The 21,842-nt window shown below is 39.2% G+C and overlaps 1 protein-coding gene across 2 annotated transcripts in view; it reads left to right on the forward strand.

Moving 5' to 3' along the window:
- The window catches only part of POLA1 (DNA polymerase alpha 1, catalytic subunit), a 302,116-nt gene that overhangs the window by 178,653 nt on the left and 101,621 nt on the right, over positions 1 to 21,842 (forward strand). For both annotated transcript variants that reach the window (XM_049643627.1, XM_049643628.1), the window contains exon 35: positions 15,710 to 15,826. In XM_049643627.1, the coding sequence (XP_049499584.1) occupies positions 15,710 to 15,826 (117 nt within the window). The remainder of the gene's footprint in view (positions 1 to 15,709; positions 15,827 to 21,842) is intronic.

The raw sequence follows: 21,842 nt of genomic DNA on the forward strand, positions 1-21,842 counted from the left end.
CTGGTTCTAGGTCTCGGGGGTGGGGGCAAGAATTGGCATCTCTTAACACGTTCCCAGGTGATGCTGATGCTGCTGGTCTGGGGACCACGCTTTGAGAACCACTCTCCTAGACATTCACCAAAGTATACCACTCCACCAAGAAAGCAGTTGAGTGAAAAGAGTAATAACATGATTAGTAATGTTAGAGTAATGAGATTTAGTTAAGAAGAAATGTTTTCAGTGATGGGAACATGTGTATATCTTTTAAGAGGACCAATTCTCCAAATACAAAAGGAACCATTTTAGTATTTATTCAGCCATTTAATACCCTTAAATTAAATTCAGCCCCAAAGTTGATTTTAGGCATTCTGAGCCATAGATCTGTACTGATTCTATTTTTTTCACCTGTAGCGATTTTGATCACTACCCCCTCGTAGTGATTTTAATACAATTACTTTTTTTCCACTTGTAGAGATCCTTTGGTGGTTTAGTTCTTAGATCTACAGGCCTATATTCTTGGGAAATCTGATGCTAGAGGTAGCCCAGTGAAAATGTTGGTAAATACCAGGTTTTGAAAGCAGTAGCTATTGTAATTAGACAAGACAAGTAATACATAAAAATTGGAAGAGGAAGAGGGAAATGATCATTATTTACAGATCTCTGTAAACCCAGAAATCTCAGTGAGATCAACCAAAAAACTCCCACAGATAAAAAGAATTTAATAAGGTCACTAGTTACAAAATTAATATTAAAAAATCAATAGTTTTGATCTACACTAACATCCACCAGTTAGAAAATATAACAAAAGAAATAAATACCATATCTATATAAATAAACTTTTAAATGTTAACTGAAGGACTTACGAGAAGACTTGGTAAATGGAAAAGTATGTTATATTCTAGGCTGGGACTGTTCTTCTCTAAGTTTATCCACAAATTTAAAGCTTCCTTAGTTTTTAAACAAGTCACAGGAAAATTCCTACAAAGAAGATGACTTACTGCCAGTTATTAAAGTTTTGGGGAGTGCCTTCCTGATTTTGATGGAGCCAATATAGGAAGTTCAGTATATAAAGAGTTGCCCTGAGTGTTTTATAAAGGGGCGGTTCGTATCAGTAGGGAATAGTCATCTGGGGACAAAAAATACAGTTGAATTTCTTGCTCCTTACACTAAGATAAATTCTAAATGGGTCAAAAACTTAGAAATTGAAACTAACATGAACAGACATTTATCCAAAGAAGACTTCAGATGACGCACAGACACATAAGAAGATGTTTATCGTCACTCAGCATCAGGAAAATGCAAATAAAAACCACAAGGAGATAGAACCTCACCTGTCACAATGGCTAAAATCAACAACACAAACAACAACAAATGTTGGTGAGGATGTGGAGAAAAATGAACCCCCATGCACTGTTGGTGGGAATGCAAACTGGTGCAGCCACTGTGGAAAACAGTATGGAGGTTCCTCAAAAAGTTAAAAGTAGAACCACACTATGATCCAGCAATCAGAGCCCTAGGTATTTACCCAAAGAATACAAGAACACTAATTCAAAGGGATACATGCACCTCCATTTTTATAGCATCCTTGTTTACGATAGCCAAGATACGGAAGCAGCCCAAGTGTGTCTATTGATTGATGAATGGATAAAGAGGATGTGGTATATATACAATGGAATATTATTCACCATGAAAAAGAATGAAATCTTGCCATTTGCAATAACATGGTTGGAGCTAGAGAGTATAATTGAAGTGAAATAAGTCAAAGAAAGACAAAATACCATATGATTTCACTCATATGTGGCATTTAAGAAACAAAAACAAGCAAAGAGGAAAAAAGAGAGAGGCACAAGCTGAAAAACAGGCTCTTCATTATAAAGAACAAAGTGATGGTTACCAGAGGGGAGAGGGTGGAGTGATGGGGATTCAGGAGTGTACTTGTGATGAATACTGGGTGATATATGGAAGTGTTGAATCACTGTGTTGTACACCTAAAACTAATATAACACTACGTTAACCAATTGGAATTAAAATGAAAACATAAAAAGAAGTGAAACTGTAGGGGTGCCTGGCTGGTTCAGTCAGTGGAGTGTGTGGCTTTTGATCTTAGGGTTGTGAGTTCGAGCTCCACGTAAAATCTTTAAAAAAAAAAAAAGTGAAAACGTAAAAGTGATGTTTTTAATGATCTTAGAGTTGGGAAGACTTTTTGAAACAACATAGTTCGGAATTCAAGAAGAGAAAATATCAGTAAATTTGACTACAAATTAATAAAAATTTCTGCAGGGCAAAAATTATACACGTACACACACAGATAACCTACTGTAAAGCCAAAAGAGAAATGATGAACTGGGGAAAATGTTTGCAACCCATGTAACAAAGGCCTAACTAATTTCCCTTACATAAAAAGTGCTCTTGCAAAAATCAATGAGAAGAAGACCAACAGCCTAGTATAAAAATAGGTAAAGCAGAGGAACAGGCAGCTCATAGAAAAAGAAATGTAAATGACTTATACACACAAGTAAAGATGCCCAAGCTTACTCTTAAGTACAGAAGCCCAAATGAATACCATTTTTCACCTATCAGAATGACAAAGATCCAAAAATTAAATAGTAGGTCATATAGGTGAGGGTGTGAGGAAAGGAATACTGGCATACACTGTTGATGGGCGTGAAAACTGGTATGGCCTCTTCTGACCACAATTTGACAATGCCTATCAATATTTGACATGAATGTGCCATTTGACTCATCAGTTCCGATTTGGGTATGTCTCCTTATAGATGTACAGTTACTTGCGGGTATTGTCAAAGGTCACGTACAAAGATATTCTTTGCAGTGTTACTGGTAATAGTGAAAGACTGAAAACAACCTAATTGTTGATCAGAAGAGGATTCATTGAGTTATTATGATCATACAGTAGAATTCTGCGCAGCTAATTAAAAGAACCTTGTAGGTCTATATGTACTTATAAAGTGTAATTTCCTCCACTTCTAAGTGAAACAAGTTTAAGAAGAGTATATATGATAAATTTCTACTTGTGTTTTTAAAAAGAAGGGGAGAGGGGCTGGCTCAGTACAGCATGGGATTCTTGATCTCGGGGTCGTGAGTTCAAGCCCCGGGTTGGATGTAGAGATTGCTTAATAGAAATTACTTAATAAATTTTTAAAAAGCAGAGAGAGTTCATGATATAACAAAAAATTTTTTACTTAACCCATTATATCCACAACATTGTTTTAATATATAATGAATGTTAAAAATATAGTATATTGCCTTTTTCAACTGTCTTTGGAATTTGCTTTATCTTTTACACTGGCACCACATCTCAATTTGGACTAGCCACATATCCAAGTATTCAGGAAGCACATATAGCTCCTGAGTCCTGTGTTAAGCAGAATAGGTGTAGACAGTAGAGGGTACTGGGCTATAATCTCAGAGACCCAGGTGGCCCTACAGCCAATTGCTGTGACAGTGTGCAAGGAATTCACTTTTTCCTGGGCCTCATTTTCTCCGATAGAGTATGAAGGATCAGACTAGAGTCTAAAGTCCCTTCCAACTTTGATACTTATAGTTCAAATATATTATTTCATAGTATTTACCAAAGTCAAAAATGTAGTTGTGTTTTCTTTCATAGACCCTGTTTTCACCACTCCTGAAATTCTGTTACTTTTGTAGGGACTCTTGTTATTGCTAGAGTAAGATTTCTTGTTTATTGGTTTCTTTAAAAGAAGAACGTTAACTCCACTGCCTGTGTGATGTCAACCAAGTAGAGTTGGTCAGTTCTTTCAGTAGAATTAAGTCAGGTTTGAGGCTTTGCTAATTCAGATGGTGTATGGAGAACTTGGAAAGAGTAGAAGAGAAAGTCATATCAACAGAGTCTAAAGAAAGAATAAATATTGAAGGAGAAAAGTTGAGAGACAAGTTTTTAAGGTACAGTTCTGTGTATAAAATTCATTCTTCAGAAGATAACAAGCAGTAGTTGTCTTTGAACAAGAGAGAAGGAGAATAATATGGACATTGGATCTCAGCCATGACTACACATTAGAATCGCTTTTTAAATTCCCGATGCCCATTCTGTACCTGAGAATGGTGGTTTTCAAAGCATGGTCCCCAGACTGCCAGCCGCAGTATCACCTGGGAGCTTGTTAGACACTCAAATTCTTGGGCCTTATCCGGAGACCTGCTGAATTGGAAACCCTGGGGTGGTGCCCAGCAGCCTGTGTTGTAATGCTCCCCTGGTAAATCCAATATGCAGTCAGAGCTGAGAATTGTAGAGCTAGAAGGTTTCCAGGGCAGCGGTAGCAGGTGGCTTTCATGTGGAGTGCCAGCTTTCATTCTGCATCGGCCATGGGCATGGACTTAGAGATGCCGTGCAATTTGCCTGCATTGCGGGGTTTGGGCACTTTATTGGCATTATAGGGACTTGGATGGATTATAGGATGGTGCATTTCACAAATAGAAGTCAAGTGTCTTACCCAGTCGGGAAAAAAAAAAGAAGAGACCGAGACAGAGAGAAAAGGGAATAAAAAAAGAAAAGGAAAAAAAAAAAAAAAAACGAACCGAAGCCACAAAAGGTTGGGGAGGGAAGGGAACAATATACTGGGTAAAATGTTACATGTGAAGAAATTCCAGCTAGAACACAAAATATTTCATTTATATATAAGGGTTTCTTAAAGAAGTTCAAGTGTCATGGGGATTTTAGGCCCACTTTATGATCTATCATCAGTTCTATTTGATCAAAAAGTACCGAAGGCTTGTTCAACCCTTTATCATTTGGCATTAAAGGATATATTTCCTCTTAACATTTAGACTTTTGATAGGAATGCGCTTAATACAGGTATGGTAAATTCAGAATGAACTAAACCAGAAAATAAAATATATTTTCCAAATGTAAAGAAGTTGTCACTGACTGAGAAGGAGTTAATGTGTCACATTCTTTTGATTTCCACTCCTCGGGAGAAATCACAGCATCTGTAGTTTTGGAGGCATGTTATATCGTGATTTCTCCAGGCTGAATCTTAGAGATCGGCCTGGGAATTTTCAGCCCTGACAAAATAAGAATGGACCCATTAGAGGATCAGGTTCATTTGATTTTTCAAAAGTTAGGGGAAATATGCAGATCACTTCAGAGAGTCCTTCCGCTCTGCCTTGTCGTGAGGCAGATGAAGGAAGGCAGGCTGGGCTGTGTTGCGGGAGCATTTGGAGCTGCTTATTCTTTGAGATCTCGGCAGTGTATAACTTCCACAAGCCCTTTCTGTGTGTATTTTTTTCTCTTCCCAAAATATTCCATTTTACATGGGAAAGTCAATTTTGATAATTTCGAAAAGCTAGGCATTACAACAGAATTTGTTCCTCTTGGAAAAAACAAAAAACACAAAAAAACGCTCCTTTACCATGCAGTAGAACCTGCCAGTCGTACCTGGGTAAAAACAATTCTGATAGAACTTTTCCAATCATCACATTTATTACGGAAAAGATTAGCATACTGTTTGTGAGACCATGTTTATCTACTAAAAATATGATTTTGATTTTTGTATTAATTTCGTAGTGCTCAGTTTGTATTTTTAGCTTGTTTCATGAATTGGGCTCTGCGTATAAAGTGGTTTTCAGCACACTGGTAATATTGTTGAGTATCTTCCTCAAATAGCAAGCATGCATTTCAACAGCTTTTTGGACAGAACCGCAGTTAATACTTTATTTACAGGAAAAATGTACGGTTTTTAAAATTGTTAGTTTCTCATCTTCTGTTTTTGGCATTTACATTATGAAACTTCATCTCGGCATGTAGACTTACCTTGTACTGCCAAAAGGAAAGAAGTGGCTTTTCTGCAACGCTAAATAGTTTTGACTTTATTGTCTGCCTCAAAACAGCAGCTGATACCAGAAAAATGCCGTCTCATCATTGGGCCTGGGGTGTCCAAAAGAGGCAGGAACCAAATGACTGTAGCTCCCTGTCTGCCCTGGCCCTCTCCTCTTTTCTCTCCGTTTTCAGTGCTGTGAAGAGCAGGAGAACAATATTCTGCAATTAAGGATTCCATTAAGTTGAAGAAAAGAGCAAATGGGGGATGTTTGTTCTCCAAGCTGAAAAAATTTGTCTGGGTAGGGGGGAGAGGGGTAGTGGTATAGAGAGAGGTGGGTGGAGAGACGAAGTCAGGGCTGTTTGTTGAATATACTGTTAAGGACTGTTACCATCCTAATTAATCAAGTTAGAAATTACAGCTGTAGTCGGTTTCCCCCCAATTCTTGTTATCAATTTTCTTCTCTTTTGAGACAAAGCAAATATAAATTTTGTGTTCATTTGTCATTCGTTCTTTGACTTCAGCATCTCTGAAAATAACAATGTAGCACAAAAGCCCAGTATTTACCTAGTTGTAATGTGGGTTGCCATGGTGTTTTGCAAATTATTGCAATTATGTTCACCATGCGAGTCGCCCTTGGTAACTGGCGAAAAAACTGATAATCCTGTTTTGAACAAAAGGTCAAATTGCTGAATAGAAAGTCTTGATTAACTAAAAGATGTACAAAGTGGAATTATTTCCTACCATTCAGAAATAGTTCTTGATCGGGTTTGGGGGAGGGGGTGAGTAAGTACATCTGATTACTGAAGTACAAAGCATTGAAAGGATGTTGTCTTGAGCCTTTCATGTAGTCTTAATGGTGGCTTTTTTGTCAAATTTACCCATTTGCGGCATTGAAAGAGGCAGCTGCATTTAAGCTGGAGAGACGGTGCTTTTTCAAGGGTTCAGTGCAAGGAAAGTTCTCAGCAGTATCTGCAGTTTACTAGTAGCCCCTGGTCTATTAAAACTGATGTGCCGCATTTGAGCCCATTGCTCTCGGTACTTGTGAACCCCTCTGGCTGATGATCTAATAAAGTGCTCTTACTGGACAATCTCTGATCAGCTACTTAGAAAGGAGCTGGGGGAGGGGCGGGAGGGACCCCCTCACAGGCAGTCACACTTGGTGTAGGCCAGACGAGACTCAAGCGAGTGGCCAAACTGAAAGGTTTGTCCTGATGATAATCTGTGCTAAGCTGTGATCACAGTTTTTCTTCTGGAGGGAAATCTTAATTTTATTCAAAGTTGACTAAAAAATGAAGACTAGAAATGTCTTTTTGAAGTTCAAAAATCAATCTTTGTGGATTTGTTTCTTAAATTATGGGCATCTAGAAAATGTACGGTCTTACATTTAGGGAAAACCAAAAGTTTCCCAGGTTACAGCCAAAGGTCAAATGGATTTTATCTCTTCTGGATCTGCCAGAGCATCTGGGGGGAGTGAATTTCGAAGGCAGGGGGTCTCTTCTTTTTTTAATGGCCACCTGAAAAATCAGTTCTCAAAACTTTTGAGAGTGTGTGAAAGTGGCATGAAAGGAAAGCAAACCTTAACAAGTTTGTGGGTTTACATTCTACATCACCTAGCAACCCCCTGGCTCGGCCAGATCTCTTGTCTACCCTTAGTTCTGTTTACAGACTATTCAAACGGCCCTTCGAAACCATGAAAGATATTCAGTTTCATTAGTACCATTCTCAAGGAGAAAATAATTAAAGTTAAATGAACAAACATTGCCTGGTGATGGTTTGAACTCCATTCTGATTTTCAGATGCCCTTTGAGGCTCTTGCATAGATAGTTCAGTTTTACCATTTGTTGTTCAGTACCCAGAGGCAGGCATATCACATTAAACCATACCAATAAATTACTAGACTGCTAACAAACAAACAATAAAAATTACTTTTCGCTAGACTTCAGCAAAGAAAAACTCTGCTGATAATAAGGTTCTAGGCATGCCCACCTGTTTGATTTTTTTTTTAATTTGATTCCTGTCCTAGATATCATATGTACATTGAATAAAGGCAGCGGAGGGGGTGTGGGGAACAAAGCACCTCTGTTTAAAACGGATTTATAACCTACCTTCAGAGATCTAACATCATAACAAAAAGTATTCCGATGATAATCCATGGAAGGCTGTGTGCATTTTAGTGAGTGGCTTAGTTTCATAAATGATTCTACTACTACTAATCCATGCCCTGCCACTTTCTACTTAGGAACTGCTTATGTGCTTAAATTGACCTCTTTGTAAAATTTCTGAATTAGTAAAAAAAAAAAAAACAAAACAAAACACCACATTTTTTTAAAGGAAAAAAAACACATTTTTTCATGTGTTTTTTTTGTTTTTTTTTTTTTGTTTTTTTTTTTTTTTTATTCTCATAAGCACGTTCCCCGAGAATTCATCTTGGTAACAGCCAAGCACATGAGACAGTTCAAAATATTTTTCACATGTATTAGTGATTTGATTATATTGAATGCTCTTGGCAAAACTTCTCTTCCTTCATTAATAACAGCTTTCTAATTATAAACGCAGTATGTGCTTGCTGTAGAAAATTCAGAAACTACAGAAACAAGAAAAACTACCTACAGCCAACCTACGATGACATTTTTGGGTAGTTCCTTCCAGTCTTTTTTTTTTTTTTCTTTCTGTGTACATACTGATGAAACTAAGGCTTGAACTTGCTTTTGAGGTTTTATCTGTTAGTGTGTGTTCATATCAAAGGTGATTTTTCGTCATTATTGAAGACTTGAGAGGCAGGGGTGGACGTGCAAGTAATGAACAATGTTTCTTAGAGGATCCGTCACTATAATATTAATATAAGCAACAGAGTAGCCATTTTACCGTCTCATTCCACTCGATTCTCTCTCTCTCTTCCTTTTCCGTATTGAAATGTCTGTATTCCTTAACTGACACATCCATCTATAACCATTCATGGTGGAAAGTCGGACATTCGTCGCAGTTGGAATATTACATCCCCAAGTCACTTGTAGCTTCACATAGGGAGGGAAAAAAAAGTCTTTTATGCAAAGATTTCTAATACAGTAGAGATTAATGGACCGTGGAGAGGAAAATGCTTTCAGTTTCTCATATAAAGTGAAAGCAGGGCAGCCTGGAAATGTTGTATTCTTACTATTTGTATTTTGTTAGATCTCTAACATCCATAGTACATGGCTGGGTCGCATGAGCTCTTTGTGCTTTGTTGACAGTTGACAGACAAAGCAGAATTATTCCTGAAGCAAGGTACTGTGTACTTAGTTGTGACCTATTATAGCCTACGAATGTAGCTTGCTTTTGAGTTGGATGAATAGGGAGAGTATTTTAGAGAATAGGCTTGAATATACTAAGAGAGGTTTTAGCTGCCCACACAGAAAGATACATGTCTTCCATTGAACTCCCCCCCCCCATGTAATTTTCCTTATAAAATCATTTTAAGTATATTTTCCCTGGTTGCTTGCATGGAGACAATTTTAACTGTTCTAGTATTGTCCTACAGTGGTAAAATAAAATTGCTGGTAATTGTTGGCTTTCTCTGCTCACAGTATAGCGGGAGAAGATGGCTTGCATGGGGCTCTTTAATGTACCTCGGGGACATCTTCTGATGCTCAACCTCTGATTGCAAATTAAAATAACAAGGCCGTGGTATTGGATTTGATGTGAGGCAAAGCAGAGCAACTTGCTAATTTATCATGTAATACACAATTGCTGAGGTTGGAATTTGTGCACTTGTGGTGCTATTCTGTGTGTTTAAATGAGGACCACTGTTTGCATCTAACCTATCATAACAGTTTGGGAGTGCTCCATTATCCTTTCAGCAAACTGATGGCAGAGTCTGGTCTTCACACAAATGATAAGATCAATAAGTTTCAAATAACTTGGATGAAATGACATGTGACTGTTCATTTAAAGAGATGTCTTACTTTAAAAATCAATTTTGGTAATATTTAAAATTTTTCCATTGACAAGGCACTTTCCACTTCTGTTTTGTTTGATAATTTTGTTAAAAATATTTTTGTATTAACTTCAGTGAATAGTTTATATATGTATTTTTCCTGATTTGCTCTTTCATCTCCTACCATGGCACCTCTCTGAGACTTAATAATCACTCTTTGACAGGCCAGCATGCTGCAGTGTAGAAGATTTAACTTTAAAAGCAAAATTATGTTCCTGTTAAAACTTCCCCTGGAGATCTTAGGAAAATTTTCTCCCAGTTTTGGGTGCAAATGTGGGTCAGAAAGCAATTTGTTTTTTGATATTTCTGGAAATCCCAAATCACAACATGTCATTCTTGGAAAGCAGCTGTGGGCCCATACTGTGCACTGTCTGTAAGACCCATTTTATACTGGGGATAATTCTGTGACAGAAAAAAGTGACTGCAAGGGAGCCCCAGAACATTTATAAATGGTTTTGGGTGAAAAGCGGATCTGGTTCTCAAAGTGTGTAGAGTTTGGGTAGAGGAGCAGTTAATGGCTGTTATAGAAAAATAGTAATGATATGATGAACTGTGGAAGAGCACGTTTCCTGGCTGCTCTTCCTGCACTCCTGGAGAGCCACGACAATTTCAACTAAATCATACGTCAGTGCACTACTGGGGGGTGTTGTGTCTTGAAAATCTCTGAATCCTGAAATAAAGCAGAGACGCTTTCCTCTTCCCTCACCATCCATTCTGCCATCTACAACTTCAAATCTAGTACAGTTTTGCCAGGAAAGACCTGGAAAGTTCACTTGCATTGACTGCACAGTTCTGTTATTTTGCGATCACATTGAAAAGCACCTCCACTTAATCTAACCAGTTATCCATCATCATTGCTCTCTATTTTTGGTAACACCAGGTGGAAACCGACCAGAATCTTCCCTGCTTGGAATAATGCGTCTTCACCAGTGCATTGCCCCCTGTAGCCCAGCACTAATGTTCCCCAGTAGTGGAGGCGTGTGGAGGGTAATAATGATAGCTTACATTTAATGAACATTGTTGTGGGCTCTGAACAACTCTAATAGAGTAAATATTATTGCCTTGTGTTTTGTAGATGAGGAAACGGAGGCTCAGAGGAAAGTTCAGTGACTTATGTAAAATTACCCCATAATAACTGGGTGGGGAGAAGCTGTGTTCAAGTGCACTTTTTCATAATTTCGTTTCTGCATTCTTCATTGAGTGTGAACCTTTGCACAAAGGGGAGGACACTACCAGATCCACAGTGGGTCATCCCCTGGGCCTGAGTTTCCAGTTAAGGAAGTAAAATAAGATTGTTCAGAGACAGTACAGAGCATTGTATGCTCAGTGGCACCAGGATAGAGGGAGAAGTTTCTGGAGGGTGGGGAAGTTTCACAGAAGAGTGGAAGTAATGCTCAAGGAATGGCCATTTTAGGCAGAGATTCTATAGCGTAAGCCAAGGCAAGGAGTTGGTAGTAGGCAAAATGTGGTGGGGGCGGTGAGTAAACCAATTCAGTGGGGCGAGGGGTTTGGGTAAGGGAATGTGAGAAAGGGGGATGGGATGAGGCTGGAAGAACTTGAAAGCCAGGCCAAAGCATACCTTCTCTATGGAAGACTTACCACTGGAGGGGAGGGAGTGGAGGGCCCTTGGGAAGCTACGCTCGGCAAGTCTTTACACTGGATGTGGGAGAGAGTGGGGTTGGGGAAACCAGGTAGGAGGCTATTAGAGTAGATCCACCTTGAGGTCTGGGCTTTGGCGGAGTTGACGACAATGGGATTGCAAGGCCAGTGGACAGATTTGGTGACTGATTGGAAGAGGGAGGAGAAGGACCCACCATATATTTGATTCAAAGGTGTGAGAACGATGCATTTTTTTTTCTCCTGGGAATTTTAGGCCCTTATTATTTTCTATACGTTTGCTCCCGTGTATTATTTTATTGCTTCTGTTCATTTATTCAAGACTTTTTTTTTTTGAGCGCCTCCTCTGTGCTACCCATCCAGGTCTGGATGATTTCTCTGTGTGCATCCTTCTAAAAATACAAATGTACACAAGTGAATAAGTTTGTGTTTAAGGTGCAGCTACCAGGAACGCCTCAGTTACAAGTGGAAATCGATCCCTTTTTAGCATGTGCAGACAGAAACCATTTTAGTTGAGACCTCAGAAATATAATTTAGCAATCAGAACCAATCAGCATTTGACACAGTTTCGTACACAATGATTTCAAGGAATTAGTGATGCTGAAACTAAAGTAACAGATGACAGATCTTTGCGTATTTTGGTAAAGGTTTATTTTGCTGTTGGACAGGCTGGCTTCACCTCTTTTGAACCCCCTACTTATAAATGTGGTTGAAGTAGGCATCTGAAAACTTAATGACCTTATTCCTGTTGGTTGTGACAGTTTGGCATTTACGTGTGGCATTGCATAATAAAATGACATATTTTGTTGGCAGGCTTCCTTAGGGTGGTTCTGGGGATTTTCATAAAAACCAGCCCTTTTTAGAGGTTGCACTTACAAAGGAGTATACTTCATTAAATTTTTTGGCCGTTGACTTGGCAATGTAACTTTGGGCTGTAAGTTTTTTCCCATCATGGGAAATGAAAATAAGCTCAGTTTTGTGTTTGTGAGCGATGCTTCAAAGTGAATTTATTCAATGCTAGTTACTTGCATTTGGTTTGTTTTTTATCACCCATTAAGGGCATAATTCAATATGAAATCTTGTAACTAAGACTGGCCCCATCATAGAATATTTTCAAAGCCTCGGCCTCCTTAATTTTAACAACACAGATGTTTCTTTCAAGGTAGATCCAGCGTAGTCCATTAATATTTGCTGGGGGAACAAAGGGTTAACCAAAATGTACTTGACAAAGTCAAATGGAAGCAAAGCATGTATTGAATATGATTAAGGTCTGTTTCCCCCACAGACGAGTTTTGTTTAAAATAAACCATGACCAGAAGCTTAATTATCAAAATAAAACAAGAAGAATCAAGAGTTACAGGCTCCTAATACTGTTTTGCAGCCCTAGTTCCCTTCACACAGTTATCAGCATGTGTGATTTCCATGCATAATAGCACTAGTTATTGTTGTCATTTGTAAAGGGAGATTAACAGATAGTAAGTACAAACAAACCCAAATAAGTACTGAATAGAGAGGTGACAAAGAAGAAAAGACCTCTTTAATGTTAATTATAACTGGTAGGAAGTCTAGACAAATTATATTATCTGTTTTCTATATGATTTGGAAGGACATTTAGTTAGTAACTGTGTCAGAGATAGAGTTAGGTGTTTGCTTTAGAAACAGGTGAGGTGACAATTTAGCATCTCCCTAGTTGGCAGCTTTCTAGTGAGTCATGAAGTTCTAGCAAATTGACGGAATCAAGTTTCTAAAACATCTGATGAGAACTTGAGCTTTTTGAATGGTATCTTTTAAAAATTAAAGAGTAATTTTAACTTCCAGGTTCTATCCCAATAATTAGTAACTTATTGTCTCAAAACACGATCGTTGTTTCCTGTCTGCTTGCTTTTCTAAAATTGTGTTCACAACTGTGGTTGGCATTATTAGCTGGTACCTATTCCAAAGCGTGTAAAGCCTCAGACAGCAACTATAATGTAGCAAAGCCAAATGAACGATAAAGGACTAGTCGAGTCCTGCATTTTTCATACATGGTCTGCTTGAATTCTACTGTTTCCTTTATTAATGTGCCTAAACAGGTACTTTGGGAAACAGCTGGTCTCGCCGTTAGTATTTTATAGGCTTCATTTAAAATTTAATACCTGCTGCGGTCGGCACCACTTACCTCCTTCTGTGTCCCCCATGCCCAGGACAAGCTACACAAACCAAAGTGTCTGCTTTCCTTAATTCTGAGGGGCCATCGATTGTGAACTACACTCTTGACTTCACAGTGTTTTTGAAGGAAATGTAAATATGTCATTCAGTGTACATGTCATTTGTCAATGCACCTGAGTTTCAGGAATATTAAAATGTGGCCTCAAATCCAGAAAGTGTAGCTATAGGCCCTAGTATATGCCCTAAGAATTAGAACAAATAGTTGCCTGTGACTCAGAAGCATGGTAGTAGTTTGTCTCAGATAGGTAGGATCCACACGACTCCATCCCTTTTCCGTGTTGTTGGGCATTTATGGTTGGTACCGTACAACTTAGTTCTTAAAGCCAAACCATACTGAGTTGCTTTTCATCTTTGTGTGTGTGAACCTCGCTTTCTTATTTAGGTTGTCATTTCCTAAAACTCTCTACCTGGTGCTTCTTTGGCTACTCCCTATACTATTTAATGTAATTTTGGACACATATTAAAGGTTTTATAAGGACTCCTTGAGATCCTCTGTCTGAAGAGTTTAAATATTAAAATAGTTCGGCATATTGATTGAAGATAGGAATGAAGTTCCTTATGAATGTATTGACTAGATGAATTTTATCATCTTCAAAGGTAGTACATTTTCTTTTACTCAAAATATTCTAGAGTATACTTTCTTTGGCTGTAAAACCCATAACTGGAACTGAAGTGATTTTGGGTGCTCTCTCTTGAGTCTGGTTGTAGTTTCTTCCAAGAAGAACCTATTCTCAGGAATGAGGTCACACGGCACAACAATGAGTGGGAACATCCTGCAGGTTTGGATTAAAGCCACGTGGCACTGTTAAGTGGCAGGTGAAGGTCCCTGATGTAATTAAGCAACATTTGTGTGTATACTGCTCTTATCTAGGGGGGGAAAGACCATTGGTCATTCTAGAAATGGGGAACGGGGTTAAACATGTCATTGATTCTTTTCTTTATCACATCACTCATAGCTCTCTGGCCTTCATTCTTTTCCACATGTTGTTCCCTCTGCCTCAGTGGCCTTTCCCGCTTTCTCCACCTACCAAACTTCTACTCACTCTTCAAGACCATCTCAAAAGTTGTGCCTCTCCAGATACTCCAAGGTGCAAAGACAGTCGGGTCCCAATTTGCCGCTGCCTCGGTGGGAACACCACGCCACAGGGGAATGCGCCTGTTCACCTTTATACCGCAGCCCTTCAGCCTGCTTTGCTTAGCCTTCCTATGCCCAACACACTGAGCACTAAAGCCACAGATCCTGGGGCCTTCCTAAGAGCACCTGAACTTTGCTCCTCCCCCTTGTGCGGTTTTGTCTTCCTCATTCAACAGATATGTTTTCCAGCAATCACAATACTACTTTAAGATAACAGGCGTGTTGTTGCCACACTTCTAGGAAAAAAATTCGAACAAGGGCAGCAGGAGAGGGTAACTGAAGAAGGAAATTGAGAAGAAAGTCTAAAGCCCAGTGCAATGGGCAATGACTAATTCAGACCCCTGGGAAAGAGTGTTCAGTTGAGATTGTCCTTGAAAACATTGCAGTCAGTTTTATGCCTCCAGAGAATGTGTGTAGAAGAATCTGCTTTAATTTTAAATAATTGCTTACTTTAAGTGTTTCTTTGATGCCAGGTACAGCTCTCAGCATGCTAAGTGTATTATATTACATCATGACAACTTGTAAAGTAGGTACTGTTGTTGGACCTACTTTACAGAGAAGGAAGCTGAACACAGCATTTAAGCCACTAGCCAGTGGTCAGTCAGCTGTTGGGAAAGTCATTCATTTCTACATGGTATACTCTTTCCTTTGGTAACAGTCTTTACTAGTGCCCAAAAGTCCCATCAGTTTGCATTCTGTGTGTAATCATGTAAGCTTTTACTGGGAGGCTTTGCTGTAAGCATGCGTCAGGGGTAGATATTAAGAAGAAGGGAAGAATATTTCCCGGGATTTTTTTTTTTTTTTTTAAACTTGACGCGTTTCCTAACTGTTAAGGTTGGGGCATAGGTCTAAGCGACATGCCAGGGAAGAAAGGTAAGGAACTATTTCAGAATCTCTAAGGAAGGTTTGAGCGAAAGGAATCTGTCTTGATAACGAAGGAGGTTTTTACTTGCATTTGTTTGATGGTGGTGATAAGACTCCACTGTTCTGTTTTCCGCTCTCCAGGGCTGGTTGATGTGTGAGGAGCCAGCGTGTCGAAATCGAACTCGGCGCCTTCCCCTTCAGTTCTCCCGAAATGGGCCTCTTTGCCAAGTCTGCATGAAAGCTACGCTTCGGCCAGAGGTAACAGTCACTTGATGCTAAAGAGCTGTGTAGACGGGTTGGGGGTCTGTGTTCGCCTGCTCTGGGAGGGCACATGTGTGCTATTTGCTCTCTGAAGACACCCTACTACCACACGCATGTATTTTTAAAAATTCCGACTTCAGAGAGATAAATGCTTGATTTTTTTCACCTCATGAACAAGACTATATTTATATCTAAAAGAGAAACTGACTAGTTCTCATAGGAATCACTCCGATTTCCTTGGTTGCCACTTCATAATTACACAGAAGAAACTGCTTTTGCAGAAACCGTCGTTCTCTTTGGATTAGGTCTGAACCCCTTTTGTAATGGCCACAAAACCTCCCACACCTGCGCCCTTCAGGGTTCATTGCATTTGTGTGGGATTCCGTTGTTTTTAAGGGACAGGGTAGATGAGCAGCTCTCCAGCTCTTTCTCTACCTCAGTACGTACACCTGAGGGAGGAGGTCGGCTATCATTTGTGATTTCCAAGTAAGGAGCACATAGTCTGGAAACCGCTCGTAATGAAGATGCTTTCCTTCTGTTGCCCCCTTGGAGCATCAGCAATCCAAGTGGCATTTCACAAACTGTAGGGAAAGGAATATTTGAAGGTCTTCCTTGCAGAGAGGGTTTCGTGATCAGGTACATCTAGCAAACTCTGGGCTAGCCAGAGTTAAACAAGCTTATTGCAGATTGTCTGAGAACCTGTAATGTGATAATGTGCAATCAACCTCACCAATAAAGGACTGTAATGTGCCTCACTTTCCAAATTTGGCCTAAGGATTTGTAAGGATTTTGGTGAGAAGAAAGTGGGAATAGGGAACCTGTTACTACTACTACTTTTTTTTTTTTTTTTAACACAGAAGCAGAATTCTGTGATCAAGTCGTAACTTCAGATCTTTTCACTGAAAAGAGTTGATACAAAGGGTAGTTTTAGGAAAATATTTTAAAGTTCTCATGGCTTTTAATTTTAAGATAACAGATCACTTCACAAAATTTGGCGAGAAGTCAGTAACTACAAATGGCTACTACCATCGTATGCTGCCTTGTTCTTTTGCGTTGCCGTTAATGTTTTGTTTTTTTTTACATGCTTTCGGTCATGATGAAAATAGGATTTTGTATCACGTTTATCTTTTGTCAAGCCTCTGTCTGTGTTGCTACATTATTTTCAGTACCAAAACCAAATTCAACCATTTCTCCTGTTGGGCATTTTAGGCTACCTTCACTCTCTTTATTAGAAAATTGTGATAAGTCTTTTCCTGCTTACATTATTTTTGTTGTTATTTGAAATGTCTTTTGAGGACAAATTCTTACCAACAGTGTATATCAAAGTGCCTAAATACAATATGGTCATGATTCATTTTGCCACACTGCTTTCCTAATGGGTTGTCCCAATTTAAATGGTAGCCAGTACTTGATGAGTGTACCAGTTTCACCACTGCCTTTGTAGCATTTGGGTGTTGTCATTATTTTTAATTTGGTAAGTATAACTGTTCCTTGCCTTATTTTGTATATCTTTGATAATTAGCAAAATAGAATATAATTTTTTACCAAAACTATGGAACACGTAGTGAGGATTAGTTGTTGTGCTAAGTCGGTCTCGTCCCACCCAGCACTTGGATTAGCAGCTGCAGGAAGAGAAAAAAAGTATATATGTAGTGTGACTCATCACTCCACTTGTAGACTCCAGAGGCATCGCCTTGCTTCGTGAACCATTGTTGCCTTTGAGACCTTTTAAACAGCTAGCTCATCAAGTCAAGTTCAATGAAAATTGAATTACTTCTTAGAAAGTCAGCTGATTTTATGATTCCATTCTTGGTGAGAGAAAGTAAAAGGAGAACGGATAGCTAGTAGATTGGTAACCTTCCAGTTAACGATGATGTTATTGATAGTTAGGTTATCATTTCTCATGTAGTATCTTTTTTAAAAATGAATGAGCCAACACAGGCATTTTGAAGTACTTTTTTTCCCCCTTCCTATCCTTGACCTTAAAGTGGTAACATTTTAGGCAGGCATTTACCAAGGTTATCAGCTACTCTTGCCGGGGAGGACCTTTCATGGCATAGGGTCATATTGCATGGGTCATATTCCTGCTCAGAACATGACCCTTTGGGATACCTGGAAGTTCAGCACATCCTGGTTGGTGGTACTCTCTGTAGCTGCTCCTCACAGGGACGGACTTTGACAGTGGGCCTGAGCCCGAGCCTACTCTTAGGCATTCCATTTGGAGTTGCTAGTGATGAGTTGAGCATTTCTTAATTCTCTTTATGAGGTTCCTGGGCTTTCCTAGTAAAAGGAAAAAGCTGTATCTTTCCAGAGACCGTTCCAAAGAAGCTCCAAAATCAGTGGTAGAATGGACAGGATCATTGTACTTACTCTAGCGTTTTCTAAAGTGTCTATTTTGCAGGATTATGCTTGTCTGATCCTTTAGTTCTAGGGTGCTGTGTCTCAATCATACATTACTTTCATTTAATAATTATTTATTGAGGGGTACCTGGGTGGTTCAGTTGGTTAAGCATCCAGCTCTTGACTTCAGCTCAGGTGATGATCTCACGGTTCATGAGTTCGAGTCCTACATCAGGCTCTGTGCTGACAGCACAGAGCTTGCTTGGGATCCTCTGTCTCCATCTCTCTCTGCCCCTCCCCTGCTCACTTGCATACTCTCTGTCTGTCTGTCTCTCTCTCTGTCTCTCTCTCTCTCTCTCTCTGTCTGTCTCTCTCTCTCTGAAAAATAAACACTTAAAAAATAATCATTTATTGAATACCTGTTACATCCTATGCACTCTGCTTAGGGCTAGGGACAGAACAATTAACAGGACATTTCCTTATTTATAAAGCTGGTTTCACATTATGTAGATTATATAAAATTGATATCTGTGGTCAAAAATAGGCATTTGTAAATATCTGGACAGAAGCACCAGAGTTTTGTGATGCTGGACTAGGTAGGGGCTTTAAATACGTTGTTCAGCTTTGATGGGAAAGCCAGTCTAGTCCCTACATAATAAATCTACTCTCATTTGGTCCTGGGTTGCATTTGGCTTGAGTACTTTACAGGATTGACTTGGTATGAAAGCTGGCTCTTCTTCTGACTCCTATTACCAGGGGGACTCGAACTCACGAACCGCAAGATCATGACCTGAACCAAAGTCAGTAGCCCAACTGACTGAGCTATCCAGGTGCCCTGTTCTCAGGGTTTTAGATGTATCTCTCTTCTCAGATAACTTTAGGGGGAAAAAAAATCACTGAAGTTTTTTTTTTTACGTTGATAAGAATTTAACAGTATCCAAATTGCTGATTATTAAAAATACATTCTCGGGGCTCCTGCGTGGCTCAGTCAGTTGAGTGTCCAACTTCGTCTAAGGTCATGGTCTCACAGTTTCTGAGTTTGAACCCCACATCGGGCTCATTACTATTAGTCTGCCAGTGCAGAGCCCATTTCAGATCCTCTGTCCCCCTCTCTCTGCCCCTCCCCTGCTTGTGCTCTCCCAAAAATAAATAAATATTTTAAAAAATTTAAAAATATATTCTCTGGGTATTCTCTGTTACATAGAAAGTCCACATAAATACAGGACTGAAAACTTCGATATATACAAAAGTTCCTAAGTCAAAAGAACCCTCTTTCACACTGGAGGTAGAGACAAGACTTTGCCAAGTTCGAGAGTAAATATTTTAATATGTTTTTATTTCAAGGACATGGTTTTGACTGCTTAAGACGGTCAAATCTGTCTGGCTGTGAGATGAACCCACAGGGAATTCTGTATCATGTAATTCACCAAAACCAGAGGTTTAGTTTGTTTTGTTTGGTTTGCAGTATAGAGCTAAGATTTCAAACTAAATTAAACTTTTACTCACAAACATTTCTCTTCCTGATGTGGAGATGAGAAGGCATCTAAATGTGATTCCCTAGGCCGTGACAGAAATCACTGGGAAAGGTGCACAACCCCTGGTGTAAGGCATTGTGGTAGATCCCTCTAATCACTTGTTTACCAACTAAATTTCTTGAAGGCCACTTACAAGGAAAGCAGTAGAATAACTTCTGGTTCTACTTCAAGATACCTTTAGTGTTTCTCACGTTATCCTCAGTTGTAAAATTGTGAAGATCTTTTATAATGGAAAGTGTATGCCACACAGGGCTCTGGCCTTCAAAGAAGAAGAAGGGTAATAATGAACTTGCAGCCATTGTGTGTTACAGTTTGAAAATGGCTGAGATTGAACAAATTGTTGATTTGATAAGTAGATTAGGGACAGTGAGAATGTTGCCAGGCTACCTGCAACAGTGTCTTATTTCTGCATAAAAAGAAAGCATGAAAATAACTGTGGTCTCTTAGGACAGTACTTATGAGTTCTGCAGGAAGAGAACCTTACGGCTCTGATAAAAAAAAGTCTTAAACATCTATACCTAGTCCTCGGTTACGCTCTAGGAGAACATGGATTTTTACCATGAAGAGTCTTTTGGACTTGTCCGTTGTGATTTTGATCTACATGTTTGCTGATGCAGAGTTCACTAAATTCTACATACAGCTTCTCTTACCATGAAGCAGATGCTAGCCTTCTTTTTCAATATATTTTTTTCATCAAGGTGAAATTCACATAACAAAATTAACCATTTTAAAGTGAATAATGCATTGGCATTTAGTACACTCAAATGTTGTAAGACCACCATTTCTATCTAGTTCCAAAATGTTTTCATCACCCTAAAAGAAAACCCTGTGCCATGTAAACAGTTTACCCCATTCCTTCCCTTCTTCCAGTCCCTCGGAACCACTAATCTGCTTTACGTCTCTATAGATTTACCTATTCTGGATATTTCATATACATGGAGTCATAGAATATGTGACCTTCAGTGTCTAGCTTCTTTCACCTAGCATGTTTCCGAGGTTCACCCGTGTTGTAACCTGTGTCAGTACTTCATTCTTTTTTATGGCCAAATAATACTCTGTTAAATAGATACACCACAGTGTGTTTATCTATTCACCTATCCGTGCACATCTGGATTGCTTTTTTCAATATACTTTAAAGTTTATTTTATTTTCATTTGCTAGACAGATCTTACGTTTGACCTAGATTTGTGTTCTGTGGCTCTGTTGGTCCTAGTTCAGCTGAGTGGTACTGCATAAGGCTACGCTGGTCCTTTCCTCTCTTCCTGTGTTTGATAAGCACTTGCCCAGCACCAGCTCTGCCTGCTTTGAGAACTTTTTAGATATTTGAATTTAGATAATTATTTAGAGTTTGTATCCCAGCCCTTCAATTGCTGTCACTAGCACTAGTGTGGAGCACAATAAACCTGCTGCTACTGACTTTTCTAGGTAGTAAATATCTATGAAGTCAATTTAAGGTTGCCTTGACTCTGTTGGCACCCATATTCACAGTGTCAATTCCTTTTGATCATTCCCTATACTAAACACGTAATTTTTTTTTTTTTTTTTTTTTTTTGTACACGCAATTGCCAAGCCGTGCTTTCCCGGGTTTTCCAAGTGGTTTATTTAGACCTGTGTGTACGACTCCATTAGTAGTGTATTAGTTTCCTAGGGCCGCTGTAGTAAAGTACCTCAAAGTAGGTGGCTTAAAACAAGAGAAATTTATTGTTTCAGAGCTCTGGAAGCTAACTAGAAGTCGGAAATCCAAGTGTCAGCTGGGCTTTTCCCCCCTAAAATCGGTAGGGAAGAATCATTCCTTGCCTCCTCTAGCTTCTAGGAATCCTCGGTGTTCGTTGGTCTGGGCCTATAGACGCGACAGTGCAGTCTGTGCTTCCGTAGTCACGTGGCCATCTTCTCCTGGCGTGTTTCTCTTTGCTTCTTCCTGTAACAGACACCAATCCTATTGGTTTAGGGACTGCGCTAATCCGGTGTGATCTCACCTTAATTTGATATTCTGTGCCAAGACCCTATTTCCAAATAAGACCACTTTCACAGGTACTGGGGTTTAGGACTTCAACATATCCTTTTAGGGACCCAATTCAATCCATAACAACTCAGAGTTATACTGTGTTTAACAAAACGGAAACCAAAAGTAATGGTAG

Source organism: Panthera uncia, chromosome X (genome assembly GCF_023721935.1).
Source record: "Panthera uncia isolate 11264 chromosome X, Puncia_PCG_1.0, whole genome shotgun sequence".
Classification (NCBI taxonomy): Eukaryota; Metazoa; Chordata; class Mammalia; order Carnivora; family Felidae; genus Panthera; species Panthera uncia.